At 45.4% G+C, this 17500-nt stretch overlaps 1 protein-coding gene across 1 annotated transcript in view; it reads right to left on the bottom strand.

Annotated features, from left to right (window-relative positions):
- Nucleotides 1-17500, bottom strand: part of LOC143287910 (uncharacterized) — a 41317-nt gene that overhangs the window by 7107 nt on the left and 16710 nt on the right. Inside the window, exons 7-14 of the mRNA XM_076596151.1 lie at nucleotides 15321-15449; nucleotides 13176-13298; nucleotides 11258-11336; nucleotides 9532-9575; nucleotides 8112-8228; nucleotides 4812-4967; nucleotides 3867-3986; nucleotides 1510-1629 (exon numbers count right to left, since the gene is read on the bottom strand). Coding sequence (XP_076452266.1) covers nucleotides 1510-1629; nucleotides 3867-3986; nucleotides 4812-4967; nucleotides 8112-8228; nucleotides 9532-9575; nucleotides 11258-11336; nucleotides 13176-13298; nucleotides 15321-15449 — 888 coding nt within the window. The remainder of the gene's footprint in view (nucleotides 1-1509; nucleotides 1630-3866; nucleotides 3987-4811; nucleotides 4968-8111; nucleotides 8229-9531; nucleotides 9576-11257; nucleotides 11337-13175; nucleotides 13299-15320; nucleotides 15450-17500) is intronic.

The following is a 17500-nucleotide window of genomic DNA, read 5'->3' as shown; positions in this document are numbered from 1 at the left end:
GAGGGGTGGGGGCAAGAGAGAGGGCAGAGGGGGGGGGGGTGGGGGCAGAGAGAGAGGGGGGTGGGGGCAGAGAGAGAGAGGGGGGGTGGGGGGGAGGCAGAGAGAGAGAGGGGGGGTGGGGGGGCAGGAGAGAGGAGGGGGGGGGGGTGGGGGCAAGAGAGAGGGGGAGGGGGGGGGTGGGGCAGAGAGAGAGGAGGGTGGGGGGGGTGGGGCAGAGAGGGGGAGGGTGGGGGGGGACGAGAGGGGGGGCGGGGGGCAGAGAGAGTGGGGGGCGTGGGGGCAGAGAGAGAGGGGTGGGGTGAGGGCAGAGGAGAGGGGGGTGGGGGAGAGTGAGGGGGGCGTGGGGGCAGAGAGAGAGGGGGGGCGTGGGGGCAGAGAGAGAGGGGGGGCGTGGGGGCAGAGAGAGGGTGTGTGGCGTGGGGGCAGAGAGAGAGGAGGGGCGGTGGGGGCAGAGAGAGAGGGGGGCTGGGGGCAGAGAGAGAGGGGGGGCGGGGGGCAGAGAGAGAGAGAGGGGGGTGGGGGCAGAGAGAGAGAGAGGGAGGGTGGGGGCACAGAGAGAGAGGGGGGGGGTGGGGGCAGAGAGAGAGAGGGGGTGGGGGCAGAGAGAGAAAGGGGGGGTGGGCGCAGAGAGAGAGAGAAAGGGGGGGTGGGGGCAGAGAGAGGGGGGGGGGCAGAGAGAGAGGGTGGGGGCAGAGAGAGAGGGGGGCGTGGGGGCAGAGAGAGAGGGGGGGGGTGGGGGCAGAGAGAGACGGGGGGGTGGGGAAGAGGGAGTAAAGGGAAAAGCTCCAAATTGCATGATATATACGTAAACATTAATTTTGTGAACCGGAGGAAAAATTTCTCTTCTATTAGAAAGGGCGCTATATAAATGGACAGTAGTAGTGGTAGCAGTAGTAGTAGTAGGAAGAGGAGCAGCTGCCGTAGCAGCCGTTGTCGTCGTCGTCGTAGTAGAAGTAGTAATAGTAGTAGTAGTAGTAGTAACAGCAGTAGCAGCAGTAGCAGCAGTGTTGTGCATTGTATTGTATTACTCTTTTTATCACAACAGATTTCTTTGTGTGAAATTCGAGCTGCTCTCCCCAGGGAAAGCGTATCGCTACACTACAGCGCCACCTTTTTTTCTTTTTTTTTCTTTTTTTCTTTTTTTTTTCTTTTTTTTCCCCATGCCTGCAATTTTATTTGTTTTCCAACCACAGTGGAATTTTCTACATATTTTTGCCAGGGACAACCCTTTTATTGCAGTGGGCTCTTTTACGTGCGCTAAATGCATGCTGCACACGGGACCACGGTTTATCAGCTCATCCGAATGACTAACGTCCAGACCACCACTCAAGGTCTAGTGGAGGGAGGGGGAGAAAATACTAGCGACTGTGCCGTGATTCGAACCAGTTCGCTCAGATTCTCTCGCTTCCTAGGCGGACGCGTTACCTCTAGGCCATCACTCCACAGTAGTAGTAATAGTTGTAGCAGCAGCAGCAGTAGTAGTAGTAGTAGCAGCAGCAGTAGACTCACCGACGAGTGATTCGCATCGAAGCCCATTGTACCCAGATGGACAGTAACACATGAACCCGTTGGTACCGGTCCTGCAGATTCCGTTGTTCAGACAGGGGTTGCTGGCACAAGGGTTGTTGGCTGAAAATTGAAAGAAGAAGAAAGAAAGAAAGGTAATTGATAGAGAGACAGAGAGATAAAGACACACAGACATGGAAAGAGAGAGAGAGAGAAGAAGAAGAAGAGACAAACAGACAGACAGACAGACAGAGACAACCAGTGAGGGTTTTTGGTTGAAAATTCGGGGGAAAAGATTATTATTCAAAATGAAATCAACAGAGAGACAAAGAGATAAGATAGACAGACAGAGAGGGAGACAGAGACAGACAGACAGACAGACAGACAGACAGGCACAAAGAGAGACACGGAGAGAGAAACAGACAGACAGACAGAGAGAGAGACAGAGACAGACAGACAGGCAGACAGACAGACAGACAGGCACAGAGAGAGAGACACGGAGAGAGAGACAGACAGACAGAGAGGGAGACAGAGACAGACAGACAGGCAAACAGACAGACAGAGACAGAGACAGACAGATAGACAGGCACAGAGAGAGACACGGAGAGAGAGAGACAACGAGAGGCAGAGAGAGAGAGAGACAACGAGAGGCAGAGACAGAGAGAGAGACAACGAGAGGCAGAGAGAGAGAGAGACAACGAGAGGCAGAGACAGAGAGAGAGACAACGAGAGGCAGAGAGAGAGAGAGACAACGAGAGGCAGAGACAGAGAGAGAGACAACGAGAGGCAGAGAGAGAGAGAGACAACGAGAGGCAGAGAGAGAGAGAGACAACGAGAGGCAGAGACAGAGAGAGAGACAACGAGAGGCAGAGAGAGAGACAACGAGAGGCAGAGAGAGAGAGAGACAACGAGAGGCAGAGAGAGAGAGAGAGACAACGAGAGGCAGAGAGAGAGAGAGACAACGAGAGACAGAGAGAGAGAGAGACAACGAGAGGCAGACAGAGAGAGAGACAACGAGAGGCAGAGAGAGAGAGAGAGACAACGAGAGGCAGAGAGAGAGAGAGACAACGAGAGGCAGAGAGAGAGAGAGAGACAACGAGAGGCAGAGACAGAGAGAGAGACAACGAGAGGCAGAGAGAGAGACAACGAGAGGCAGAGAGAGAGACAACGAGAGGCAGAGAGAGAGACAACGAGAGGCAGAGAGAGAGAGAGAGGACATAGGGAGAGTGGTGTTGGCAGCAGCAACAGCAGTGTGTGTGTGTGTGTGTGTGTGTGTGTGTGTGTGTGTGTATGTGTGTGTGTGTGTGTGTGTGTGTGTGTGCGTGCGCACATGTGCATGTGTGTGTTTGTCACAGGTCAGCACAGCCATTTCATATTTTCTTGGTGTGTGACACAGTATTAACACACACACACACACACACACACACACACACACACACACACACACACACACACACACACACACACACACACACATATAGAGGATGAACTGCATTTTCTGGACAAGTGTAGTGTGTACTCTGACTTGAGGTCTCGCCTACTTGTGACAGTCAATTCCCAGTCTTCGAATCATTGGCCAGATGGCACTGGCAACACAATAATCCAAAGGCCGAGTTCTCTGTTGCCACAAAATTATTTCCAACAAGAACTGGCAAAATACATATATGAATGCTTTAAAGTTCGCAGTCCATAACTATGTCTTATGGAATATCCTGCATGTGCTCACAACTTACTGCTTTTACTTTTTGTTTGCTTGTTGTGTTTAGTTTAGAGTGTCCATAATTCCTATGATGGTTTTACGACAATTAAATGAGTTCTGAGTTCTGAGTTCTTTCACACACACACACACACACACACACACACACACACACACACACACACACACACACACACACCCTTCCAATATTATGTTTTTTTTCTTTCTCCAATCACTGACACTCACCCTCTCCATTTTAGATTTTGTACTCTATCTTTTCCACATTCTGTTCTCTGTCTGTCTGTCTGTCTGTCTTTCTCTCTCTCTCTCTTCCTTTTTTAGTCCCCTCCCCCTTCACCCCCCCCCCCCCCCCCCCCCCCCCCCGCCCCCCCGCCCCCTCCCCTCCACCTCCTCCCCTCCCCTCCACCTCAACCGCCCTTCTTTTCATTCGAATATACAAAAATGTCGATATCTAATTTATACTAACAATCAACATTATGATAGGAATGATAATAATCCAAATAATAATAATAATATCATTTATTTTCAGTCTAATATCATCATCTTAGATTAACAAACTATAAATAAATAAACGAAACACACACACAACAAAAAAAAAGAACCAAAAAAAAAAAACTGTTATCATAAAGAAAACATGACTTACCATCCAATAACTCGCATCGGGTACCACTGTACCCAGGCTGACAGGTGCACGTGTACCCGTTAGCAGTGGGCAGGCATGTACCATTGTTCTGGCAAGGGTTGCTGGCACATGCGGCGCTGACTGAAGTGAAAAAAGACAAAAAAAAGAGAAAGTAAAAAAAGACACACACGCGCGAGCGCGCACACTCTCTCTCTCTCTCTCTCTCTCTCTCTCTCTCTCTCTCTCACTGTGTCTCTCACTGTGTCTCTCAGTTTGACGCTGTGCATACTTGTACATTATACATGTATTAAGTATAGCAACATTTATATGCCTATGTGTTTGTGTATCTCTTAGGTCAACGGCAGATGTGTAAGTCGGCCAAAGCGCTATTGTCTTCACCGTCGGAAAATATTCATTCTCCCTCTCTCTCTCTCTCTCTCTCTCTCTCTCTGTGTGTGTGTGTGTGTGTGTGTGTGTGTGTGTCACTAATTCATTCATTCACTCGCACACGCAATCACTCACGCACACGCGCGCACACACACACACACACACACACACACACACACACACACACACAACGTAGACACACACACACACACACACACACACACACACACACACACACACACAAACCTACCTACCCTGGATATTTGATATGGATGGATAGATAGATAGATAGATAGATAGATAGATAGATAGACAGGTGTGTGTGTGTGTGTGTGTGTGTGTGTGTGTGTGTGTGAAGGAAAGGGAAGAAGTAAAATCATTCGTGCTGCAGGACATGCATGATGTAGAACACACACACACACACACACACACACACACACACACACATTACACACACACAAGCACACACACACACACACACACACACACACACACACACACACACACACACACACACACACACACACACACACACACACACACACACACACATTACACACACACACACACACCACTTACCATTGTTCTCACAAAAACTCCCGCTGAAACCAGTACCAGTACAGTTGCACCAGAACGGTTTGGAACTATTGTTCACGGGTACACACGTACCCACGTTGCAGATTCCTGGAAACTGTGGACAGACTGCGAACAAATGCACAGAATATGAAAATATCACTGACGAGATATGGGGCCCCGCATTAAGAAGAAGTCAACACTATATTCTTCTTCTGCGTTCGTATTTGTATTTGTATTTCCTTTTATCACATCAGATTTCTCTGTGTGAAATTCGGGCTGCTATCCCCACGGAGAGCGCGTCGCTACACTACAGCGCCACCCATTTTTTTGTATTTTTTCCTGCGTGCAGTTTTATTTGTTTTTCCTATCGAAGTGGATTTTTCTACAGAATTTTGCCAGGAACAACCCTTTTCTTGCCGTGGGTTCTTTTACGTGCGCTAAATGCATGCTGCACACGGGACCTCGGTTTATCGTCTCATCCGAATGACTAGCGTCCAGACCACCACTCAAGGTCTAGTGGAGGGGGAGAAAATGTCGGCGGCTGAACCGTGATTCGAACCAGCGCACTCAGATTCTCTCGCTTCCAAGGCGGACGCGTTACCTCTAGGCCATCACTCCACTCGTGGGCTACAAACTCCTACGTTCACTCGTATGTACGAGTTGGCTTTTATTTACGTGTATGACCGTTTTTACCCCCGCCATGTAGGCAGCCATGCTCCGGTTTTCGGGTGGTGTACATGCTGGGTATGTTCTTGTTTCCATCCCCCACCTAACGCTGACATGGATTACAAGATCTTTAGCATGTGTGTTTGCTCTTCTGCTTGCGTATACACGCGGAGGGGGTTCAGACACTGACACATTTTGTTGACCTGAGAGATAAAAAAAAAAAAAAAAAAAAAAATCTCCACCAGGTGCGCCGAAAACAAGGATTGAACACAAAACTCGGGCGTAATTCCAGCGCTAGATCTGACCATTCGGCCAACGGCACCCGTGAAGGCAAAAACAAGGTGTTGATCTAAGAGGGTAGTAATATACATAATCAATTCAACGTGTTTCTCCACCCAGTCCTACCTCGCAAAATACAGGTACCAAAGCAAAGGCAACATGCAGCAAATAGTACACATGAAAACATTTCAAAAACAAGAGAGGCAAGGCCTTCAAGACTCACTTGTGATACACTTTTTAAAAAATCGAATCGTTAAAATTTTGTATTTTTTGTGCCCATCCTAGAGGTGCAATATTGTTTTAAACAAGATGATTGGAAAGAACTGAATTTTTCCTATTTTTATGCTTAATTTGGTGTCAACTGACAAAGTATTTGCAGAGAAAATGTCAATGTTAAAGTTTACCACGGACACACACACACACACACACACACACACACACACACACACAGAGAGAGAGAGAGAGAGAGAGACAACCGAACACACACACACAACCGAACACCGGGTTAAAACATAGACTCACTTTGTTTTACACAAGTGAGTCAATGAATAGATCAAAAGATGGAAGCGCAAGGAAGAAAACACATACACGACGTCAACCCAAACTCCCGACTTCCTGATTACCCCCACCCTCCAACGCCATCCCACACACACTTGAACAAAAGAGAACACACTCCGGAGCAATCAAAAAGGATGCATACATGAATGAAGGAAGGAAGGAAGGAAGGAAGGAAGGAAGGAATAATTGGACAGATGTTGCCGTAACTTGAACTCATGTGTTTTACCTGAGCGTGAGTAAATAAATGGGTAAATGAATCATTAAGTGAAGAAATAATCGGTTGACCAACCATCAGCAACTAACTGAATAAATAAATTAATTAATTAATTAATTAATTAATTAATTAATCAATTAATTAATAGATAAATAAACATCAGCTGACAAACATTGAGAACTGACCCTTTTCACAAGACTTCACAGTTGAAAGTAAAGGGCGGCTACTGCTGTTACCACTCCCAGAACTGAGGATGCAACGGTTATCGCCTCAGTCGCTACAACTACAACGGCACCTGCAATAACTACAGTTGATACTACTACTGTTGCTGCTACTTCTGTAGCTACCACTGCTGCTCCTCCAATTACTGCTACTACTGCTACTACTACTACTACTGCTGCTGCTGCTACTGCTGATGCCGCTGATGCTACTACTACTGCTGCTACTGACTACTACCACCACCACCACCACCATGACCTCCACCTCTACCTTCATAAAAAAACCACCAGCCGTACTAATTAAGCTAACTACCAAAGTTATGTAAATGATGAACAGTCAATACTTACAATCTGCAGGGAAAATTAAAAGAAACACACACACACACACACACACACACACACACACACACACACACACACACACACGCACACAACAGAGAGTTTATTTTCATCATATTAGTCACTATCATTTTCATATAGAATTCAATAGTAGTAGTAGTAGTAGTAGTAGTAGTAGTGGCGGTGGTGGTGGTGACAATTTTATCAAAGAGAGAAAGAAAGAAACAGAAGTAGGCGGGCAGACAGAAACAGAGACAGACAGACAAACAGACAGACAGAGCGAGAAAGACGGACAGAGAAAGACCCACACAGAGACAAAGGAGACGAAGAAGGTGAGAGCGACAGAGAGAGAGAGAGAGAGAGAGTCACACACACACACACACACACACACAGGGAGAGAGAGAGTCACACACACACACACACACACACAGGGAGAGAGAGAGTCACACACACACACACACACACACACACACACACACACACACACAGAGGGAGAGAGAGAGACACACACACACACACACACACACACACACACACACACACACACGCACACACACAGGGAGAGAGAAGAGACAGACAGACAGAGACAGATAGACAGAGAACAGAGAGAGACACACACACAGAAAGAGACTAACACACACACACACAATCACACACACACACACACACACACACACACACACACACACACACACACACACACACAGGGAGAGAGACAGAGAGACATATAGAGACAGAAACAGAGAGAGACAGAGAGAGATAGAGAGACAGACAGAGAGACACAGACACAGACAGAGAGACACAAAGACAAAGAGACAGAGATAGAGACACATAGACAGCAGACACAGACAGACAGAGACAGAGAGATAGACAGAGACAGAGACCCAAACACCCACCCACCTCACAACGATTCAAGAACGGAGACAGACAGCCTGACACCAACGAACCCAAAAATTAAAGTGAGCAGGCGGGGACGCCACTACATACCCTTTAACATCGAACTTAAAGGACCCCTAAAGCCATTCTTACCGAAAATATCGCAAAGCTTCCCCACGAAACCCAGGCTGCAGATACAGGAGAAGTCGCTTCCGTTGCTCTGGCACACACCGTTCTTACAAGGATTCGGCGAACACAGACTGCTGGTACCTGAAACAGTGGGTTGGTTGCTTGCTTGCTTGCTGGCTGGCTGGCTGGTTGGATGGTTGGTTGGTTAGCTGGCTACTTTGTCTATTTGTGACATTGTAATATAATGATGATGATGATGATGATGATAATGATAATAATAATAATAATGATGATGATGATGACGATGATGATGATAATGATGATGATGATGATAGTTTATTTATATTGCGCCTTTCATTAAAATACAGTAATGCACAAGGCACATTTTACACGAGTAAAATATAACAAGAAAAAACACTACACAAAAATTACAACCACATGTAAAAAAAAAAAAAAAAAATTCTTTTTTTTAATCTCCAAAAACCATTCCATGTGAACAACACAGTCACTGTAAAACAGCGAACTGGGCCAAATATCATCTACGTAAAAAATAATAAGAATAATAATAATAGTAATAATAATTTTTTTAAAATAAACAAAAAACAAAAAAACAAAAAAAAACAAGCAGTAAAGCACGCACAGACGAAATGCACTGACCGTACCAATCACACTGATGATCGCAATTAAACCACTTCTTAATTATTGAATAATGAACAGAGTGACAACAGCTGCCTCTTCAGGCTCTCATGAAAATCGCTCACTGACCATACTGTACTCATTTTTACCCAGAATGGACTTCTCTCTGCGAAATTCATTCCACTCTTCCCAAGGGAAAGCAAGTGTTTGTAATTCGTGTGTGTATCAATTTTTATATATGTTTATGGCTGCTTTGTTTTGTTTTCTTTTCTTTTTCTTCTGTATTTACAAGCCATAGTGGAATCATTTGCATGATTTTGTCCAGGAAAATTCTCTTGCTGTTGCCATGGGTTCTTCTACGCATGTCCGATGAATCCATGTGGCAAACAGAAGACTGTGTTCGGTTTATCATCTCATTCGAAAGACTAGCACCCAGGCCATCGCTGAAAGTCAAAGGGTAGTGATTACGAATTCCAGTCCTTGCAGGAACTGAACCGGGGAAACTCACATTTTTTTGGCTGAGCGCTCTGTCCACTGGGCCAGCACCAGAGTTGGTGATTTTAGACAATGATAGATATCAGCAAAATTCAAACTGATGTATTATTATTATAAAAAGCGAAACCTTTTCATCACCAAAAGCACACGTAAAATGGTGGGAAGAGTCAGACTGCATATTCTACTATGCTTTATCGAAACAACAACAGACACACACTCAAAAAAGAAAAACAAGAAAAAATAACTGGTTACTCAAAAAGAAATTTCACAGTAACACACACACACACGCACCAGTAAAGAACAGTACACTCACTTGCTTCACAGTTGATGCCTGTATAACCAGCTGGACAGGAACACCTGTAGCAAGACACCCCCAAAAGTAATCAAAGAATTTAACAGGTAGTATAGAATCACACTGCCCATTGTCATTCAAAGAAATGAGGAGTAATCTGGAACAGACTTTGATAATACAACCTGAAAACATCGAAAGTGGACTCTTAGACTTTGGTCTGATAAGCACACCACCTGTTTCAAGTTTAAAATTCAGACTGTTGTCGAATTCATCACGGACTAAATATTTCCTTAATATCAAGTGCATTATTTTTTTTTTAGTGGTGTTGGTGTTAAAGCATGCTTTTTTGCTTTTTTTTTTTTTTCTTCTTCTTCTTCTTCTTTTTTTCTTCTTCTTCTTCTCTTTCCCCTTTTCTTTTTAACTGTGAGTTAATAAAGTCTTACTTTCGCGAAAGTCAGTCATTGAGAACGCTGATGTTTCATGACATATTACATTTGCTGTCAGTTGTTTCCCTTCTTTGATTAACGAGTTCCCTTGGATTAACCCTTTCACTGCCAAGCTCGCATTTTTGCACAGGCGTGGTAGAGGACCCATGTCACTGAAAGATGACCATTCATTGGTATGTTATCCATGAACCTACTGCTGTTAATGTTCGATGGTAGGATAGGCCATATTTTCAATACATCGCAGAGGGAATCCCCAGCTATTCTTATTAGCCACTGTCTTTTCTGTGTTTATACCACAAGGGAATTTTGTACTCTAAATTGACCGGCGGTGAAAGGGTTAAGAACTTGTCTGTCGTTGTACTTCTTCAATTTACTTCAAAAACTCATCCTTAATTCCATCCTCCATCTATCTTCCCCCCCACCCCCCACCCCCGCCCCCATATCACCATACAATTCCCCCTCCTCTTCTACCTCTTTTATATATATATATATATATATATATATATATGTGTGTGTGTGTGTGTGTGTGTGTGTGTGTGTGTGTGTGTGTGTGTGTATATGATAACATTTAAATGTCAAACTCAGTACTTCAACATGATATCTACAATCACTAGTAAATGTGAAGGAAACATTCACCTCTTAACTTCTAAAACAATGTTGAAATGGGATTAGTGGGGCATGGATACAGAACATGATCATGAACTTTAAAATAAAGAAAAAAAAATCATATGTAATTCGAAGTCGTCCCACTGATCACGCTGAACAAAAAAGCAATGCAGGGTCTTCACACTGGGGGGGCACGCTCACTCATTCTGGCTCCGTGACTAAGCCATTATTGTCATTAGTAGGGGGCTTAGTAGATGGTGTCCTAAGTACGTTAAATCAGAACAGGCACCACTGAAAACCACCGAAGTTACTCAGCAGCAGTGCAGGGTCTCCTCTGGTGTGTGGCCTCCTGGCGACTTAACATCGATGGTTCCCTGCGGTCTGCTGACGCTGGAACTGTGACGGACGAACCCGGGTGTGGCTGTGCATGGAGGAATCTAAATGAGCGTCGTGGGAGTAATGCCACTGAAACGGTGCAGATGATGGGGCAGCAAAAAAAAAAAGCAATGCAGTCCCCCCCCCCCCCCCCACCCCCACCCCTCAAGAACGAAGGGAAAAGACAGAAATAGAGAAAGATGACAGACACCTGCCTGACCTGTCAGCTAATGTTTTGTCACAGTGAGCCGACAGCCGGCCCACACAGGAGTCAAGGGGTTAATTAATGAAAGAAGAAATTGCTCCAGCGGTGGCGTTACCTGTAGCCAGGAGACTGGGTGAAGTCTGGGGAACACGTCGCTCCGTTCAGACAAGGGTTGGCGGAGCTGCTGCACATTACTGAAGGAAAAGAATGCAACATGAATAAATGAATGAATAAATGAATGAATGAATAAACTGACAAATGAATAAATCAATAGATAAACAAATGAATGCATACATTCATGAATAAATAAATGAATACATACATACAAACATACTTACTTGATTGCATTCATGATACATACATGTGTGGTTCGTCCGTCGGGATCGACGAGGACCATCTAGTCATCCTGGGGGTGGGTGGGTTGGGCTCTGTGGGTGCACAGATGACTGGTCAGGCCAATCCGCGCCCGGAAGGTTCTGATGCAGTGTGGACAGGGGATGGTGGCGGCTGTCGGGGACTTGCTGGCACTGCTTTTCCTGGCCTGTCTGCGTTGCTCTGCTGCAGCGATTCTGTTGGCCTCACAGGATTTGGCGCCTTTGTGGACAGCTGAACGCCACTTTGGTCTGTCCATTGCATTCAGCTCCCACGTGTCGTGGCTGATGTTGAAGGCCTTCAGAGAAGCTTTCAGAGTGTCTTTGAAGCGCTTCTTTTGGCCTCCATGGGAGCGCTTGCCATGTTGGAGTTCGCCATACAGCAGTTTCTTGGGGAGCCGGTGGTCTGGCATGCGAACTACATGGCCTGCCCAACACAGATGGGCCTGCATCAAGATGGTGTAGATGCTGGTCAAGTTTGCACGAGTGAGCACCTCTGTGTCAGGGATCTTCTCTTGCCACTTTATGCCGAGACGTTTTCTGAGGCTGGTGGTGTGGAAATGGTTCAGCTTTTTGGCGTGGCGTTTGTAGACCGTCCATGATTCACATCCATAGAGCAGTGTGGTGAGAACTATGGCCTTGTATACTCTGAGCTTCGTCTCCAGGGTGATGCCTCTCCTGTTCCAAACGTTCTTATGGAGTCTGCCGAAGGCAGCACTGGCTTTGGCGAGTCTGGCATTCACCTCGTCGTCGATGACAACTGTGCGAGAGAGTGTACTGCCCAGGTATGTGAACTTGTCCACCGCGTTAAGACGTTGCCCGTTGATGAAGATGTTTGGTTCAACGTAAGGTTTTCCTGGAGCTGGCTGGTGCATCACCTCTGTCTTCTTTGTGCTGGTTGTGAGGCCAAAGATGTCACGGGCAGCAGAGAACTTGTCGACACTGTGTTGCATGTCAGCTTCGGAGGCAGCGTTGAGAGCGCAGTCATCAGCAAATAGAAAGTCGTTGACGGTATCTGTCCTCACCTTGGTTTTTGCTTGAAGCCTCCTGAGGTTGAAGAGTGAGCCATCTGTGCGGTACCTGATGCCAATGCCTACGTCAGCGTCTCTGAAGGCATCTATCAGCATGGCTGAAAACATGAGACTGAACAGGGTGGGGGCAAGAACACACCCTTGCTTGACTCCGTTGGAGACAGGGAATGGTTCTGAAGTCTCTCCGTTGTCTTGGACTCGGGCCAGCATCCCATCGTGTAGTTGCCGTATGACGGTGATGAACTTTCTGGGACATCCGTACTTCGCCATTATTCTCCAAAGGCCATCTCAGCTAACAGTATCGAAGGCCTTGGTCAGATCGACATAGGTGGAGTAAAGGTCGGCGTTCTGTTCCTGACACTTCTCCTGGAGCTGCCTGGCAGCAAACATGTCGATAGTCCCGCGTTCTTTCCGGAAGCCACACTGGATACACACACACACACACACACACACACACACACACACACACACAACCACGCACACACAACCACACACACACACACATACACACAACCACCCACCACCTCCTCCCCACCCCATCCCCCCCACCCCCACCCCCCCCACCCCACCACCCCACCCCTACCACCTACCCCCTCACCCCCCACACACAACACTGAAGAGCCGACCGTACCAAACTCGCAGTTAGTGCCGGTAAATCCCGGAGTGCAACCACAGGTGTACCCTGGAGCTGCGGTGCTGGGGACACACAGAGCTCCGTTCTGACACGGGTTGTTCGGGGAGCAGCTGTCTGGGCCTGGAATTGCATCCAGACAGAGAAAGAGGAGACAGCGTGTGGAGAGGGAGACAAGACAAGACAAGACGAGACACGACAAGACAAAGACAAGACAAGGCAAGGCGACACAAGACATGGCAAGACAGAGACAAGACAAAAGCAAGACGAGACAAGACAAAGACAAGACGAGACGAGACAAAAGCAAGGCAAGACAAAGACGTGACGAGACAAGACATGACAAGACAGAGACAAGACAGGACAAGACAAGACAAAGACGAGACAAGGCAATACAGGACAGGACAGGACAGGACGGGACAAGACAAAGACAAGGCAAGACAGGACAGAACAAGACAAGGCAAGACAAGACTAGACAAGACAAGACAAAGACAAAGGCATGACAAAACAAGACAAAGACGAGACGAGACAAGACAGAGACAAGACAGGACAAGACGAGACAAGGCAAAGGCAAGGCAAGACAAAGACAAAACAAGACGACAAGGCAAGACAGGACAGGACAAGACAAAGACGAGACAAGGCAAATGCAAGGCAAGACAAGACAAAGACAAGGCAAGACAGGACAGAACAAGACAAGGCAAGACAAGACTAGACAAGACAAGACAAAGACAAAGGCATGACAAAACAAGACAAAGACGAGACAAAGACGAGACGAGACGAGACAAGACATGACAAGACAGAGACAAGACAGGACAGAACAAGACAAGGCAAGACAAGACTAGACAAGACAAGACAAAGACAAAGGCATGACAAAACAAGACAAAGACAAAGACGAGACAAGACGAAGACAAGACGAGACGAGACAAGACATGACAAGACAGAGACAAGACAGGACAAGACGAGACAAGGCAAAGGCAAGGCAAGACAAAGACAAAGACAAAACAAGACGACAAGGCAAGACAGGACAGGACAAGACAAAGACGAGACAAGACAAGGCAAGGCAAGACAGGACTAGAGAAGGCAAGACAAAGACATGACAAAACAAGACAAAGACGAGACAGGACAGGACAAAGACGAGACAGGACAAGACAAAGACAAAGACGACACAGGACAAGACAAGACAAAGACGCGACACGACACGACACGACAAGACATGACAAGACAAAGACAAGACGAGAAGAGACAAGACAAAACAAGACAAAAACATGACAAGACAAAGACAAATACAAGACAATGACAAAGACAAGACAGGACAAGACGAGGCAAAACAAGACAAGACAAAGACAAGACAGCCCGAGACAAGACAAGACGAGAAAATGTTCTTTGTTTTCGAGGATGATATATAAGCAGCTATGATTTTTCTTTCTTTCTTTCTTTCTTTTTTTTTCTTTTTTTTTCCATCCAGTCTGCCATATATAGAATCTATAATACATGAACAAATTGCATATTAGAGAAGAGAAAAACAAATAATAAAGTATGCAGTTGGAAACCTATCCATAACTTCACCCGCAGAGAGATAGGTGGGAGATGGAGGGGAGAGGGTGGGAGTTGAAAGAGAAAGAGGGAGACAGATAGACAGACAGACAGACAGGCAGACAGGCAGGCGCAGACAGACAGACAGACAGACAGACAGAAACATAATTATTAGGATTTGTTATGACGAAGGAAAACATCAATTAACTGATCGTGGAACCTTATTAATCAAATTACAAAACAAAGCTACTACTACTACTACTACTACTCCTACTACTACTACTGTTGCCGCTACTGCTACCACTGCTACTGTTGCTGCTGCTGCTGCTGCTGCTACTGCTACTGCTGCTGCTGCTGCTACTGCTGCCGCTACTACTACTACTGCTGCTGCTGCTGCCGCTGCTACTACTATTGCTGCTGCTGCAGCTAATGCTACTACTACTGCTGCTGCTGCTGCTACTACTACTACTGCTGCTGCTACTGCTGCTGCTACTACTACTACTACTACTTCTACAAACTGCTACTGCTGCTGTTAATGCTACCACTGCTCTGTCCTTCCAACCACCACCACCACCACCACGATCAATCGCCACTCAGTGTACAGCTACAACGTACCGGTGTTAGGGCAAGAGGTTCCCCCCGGTGTGTTAGAGGGCGGACAGGTACAGATGTAGCCGGTGGCGGTCAGACTGGGGTCAGCATAGCAGGTGCCCGGTGAGCAAGGGTTGTTGGCACAGGGGCTGGCTGACAATCAGAACAAAAAAAAAAACCACTAATAAATAAACAAATAAGAACACACACACACACACTCATATGCACACGCACGCGCGCGCATGCGCATGCGCGCACGCACACGCACACACACACACACATATATATATATATATATATATATACCCAGAGAGAGAGAGAGAGATACGTTTGACACCAAGCACACACACACACACACACACACACACACACACACACACACACACACACGTACGCGCGCGCGCGCACACACACACACAGATACACACAGATATATATATATACAAGGAATATGTTTGACACCAAACACACACACACACACACACACACACACACACACACACAGTGTGGCTGGGGTACTACCACTTGAAGAACACAGTAACCTTCAGTGCACCAAATTCGTCTTGAGAAGTTCTACAGCAGAAAATGATTTGAAACCTGAACTGAATCCGATACTGACCTTCCAAAAAGATCTAGGGCCATAGCCTCCCATATGACCATAAGTACATATACATCTACTATTATAACAAGCTCTGATCTAAATCTGAAGCATAGTATAGCCGAACAGTCCGTTTTATCCCCTATCCCACCCTGGGAACTCAAGAGATCCCAATTTGATATTGATTATACGAATGTAACAAAGGCTGAAAACATAATTTTACTGTCATCTTATGTCCGAATCCACTTATGTGATCAATATCCAAACCACCTGATGGTTTATATAGATGGTTCTGTATTAAACAATAATGCAGGTGTCGCATATATCATAGCTGAACTAAACGCAGAAAAATGTTTATAAGGTGGGGGGGAAAAAATAAGTCAATCTTTACCGCGGAGCTAGTTGCAGTACTTATGGCATTGTACTTCTTACTCGATTTGCCAAAAAATATATTCCAGATTGCTTTTTGTGTTGACTCCAAGTCAGTCATTAATGCTATCAAATATTTACTCTCGAAAGTTAGATCTGAAATTATTATTGAAATTAAACATCTAATTCATTTACTCTCATTGAGGGTTACTTGTCCAACATTTATCTGGATTCCTTCGCATTGTGGCCTTCTTTGTAATGAGAAGGTTGATCTTTTGGCGAAAAAAGGAGCAAAGGAATCTGCTGAGTCAACATATTTATCTCTTCTATTTTCATTGCAGGAGTGTTATAGCATAGTAGAACAAATCCAGCGATCATACTTTCAGTCAGAAGAAAGGAAAAATGGGCTGTTTAAACTTATACGAAGAAATAAGTAATATTTATAGAATTGTTGATAAACATTAACAACACATTTACAGTAAAAGGCAGATTGCATCATTGATCTGTAGATGGAAACTGAACTGTTTCAAGACAAACTAATTATATAAAAAGTGTTTCCTGTATGTGTGGTAATCCTATAACAAGTGAGCATGTATTTACTTGCGACATGTTAAAATGTCATATACCTGTACAAGCATCTTTTCCGATGCAAGAAATATTGGACTCATCACTTTTATTGTTCAGTTTCTTTAAATCGTTGTTAAATAGTCCAGTTGGGTTGCTGTTATAACTTTTTTTTATTCAAGATTCATGTTTATATCTTGGACTTGTCTCTGTTAATGTTGGACTGTTTGAAATCTTTGTTGGATAGTCCAATTGGGTTTTTAAAACGATCTACTTTTTTCATAGTTTAGAAGTTATTATTTTAGCCAGATTGTTGTAAATGTGATTTTTCCCCCTTACCCTCCCCAGCCAACCCCCCTCCCTCACACACACACACTCCCCCCCTTTTTTTTTCTTCTTTTTTTTTCTTTTTTTTTTTTTTTTTGTCTAATATCACTTAAATTAATGTGGATAGACATTAAATGAAACTGAACACACACGATTCACACTTGACATCTACTCTGTTGAAGGACATCGATCTGTCTTATCGCCCATCAGCTTTACTATTCTGCGCCACTGTAAAGGCCTTCTTACAACTCTGCCCATTTAACGACACAAAACATAAAAATAAAGAAATACAAGAGAGGCAAGGCCTTCAAGACTCACTTGTGATACACTTAAACAAAAAAAAAAT

Source organism: Babylonia areolata, chromosome 12, assembly GCF_041734735.1.
Source record: "Babylonia areolata isolate BAREFJ2019XMU chromosome 12, ASM4173473v1, whole genome shotgun sequence".
NCBI classification, from domain to species: domain Eukaryota; kingdom Metazoa; phylum Mollusca; class Gastropoda; order Neogastropoda; family Buccinidae; genus Babylonia; species Babylonia areolata.
This window is presented reverse-complemented; position numbering and strand designations above follow the sequence as displayed.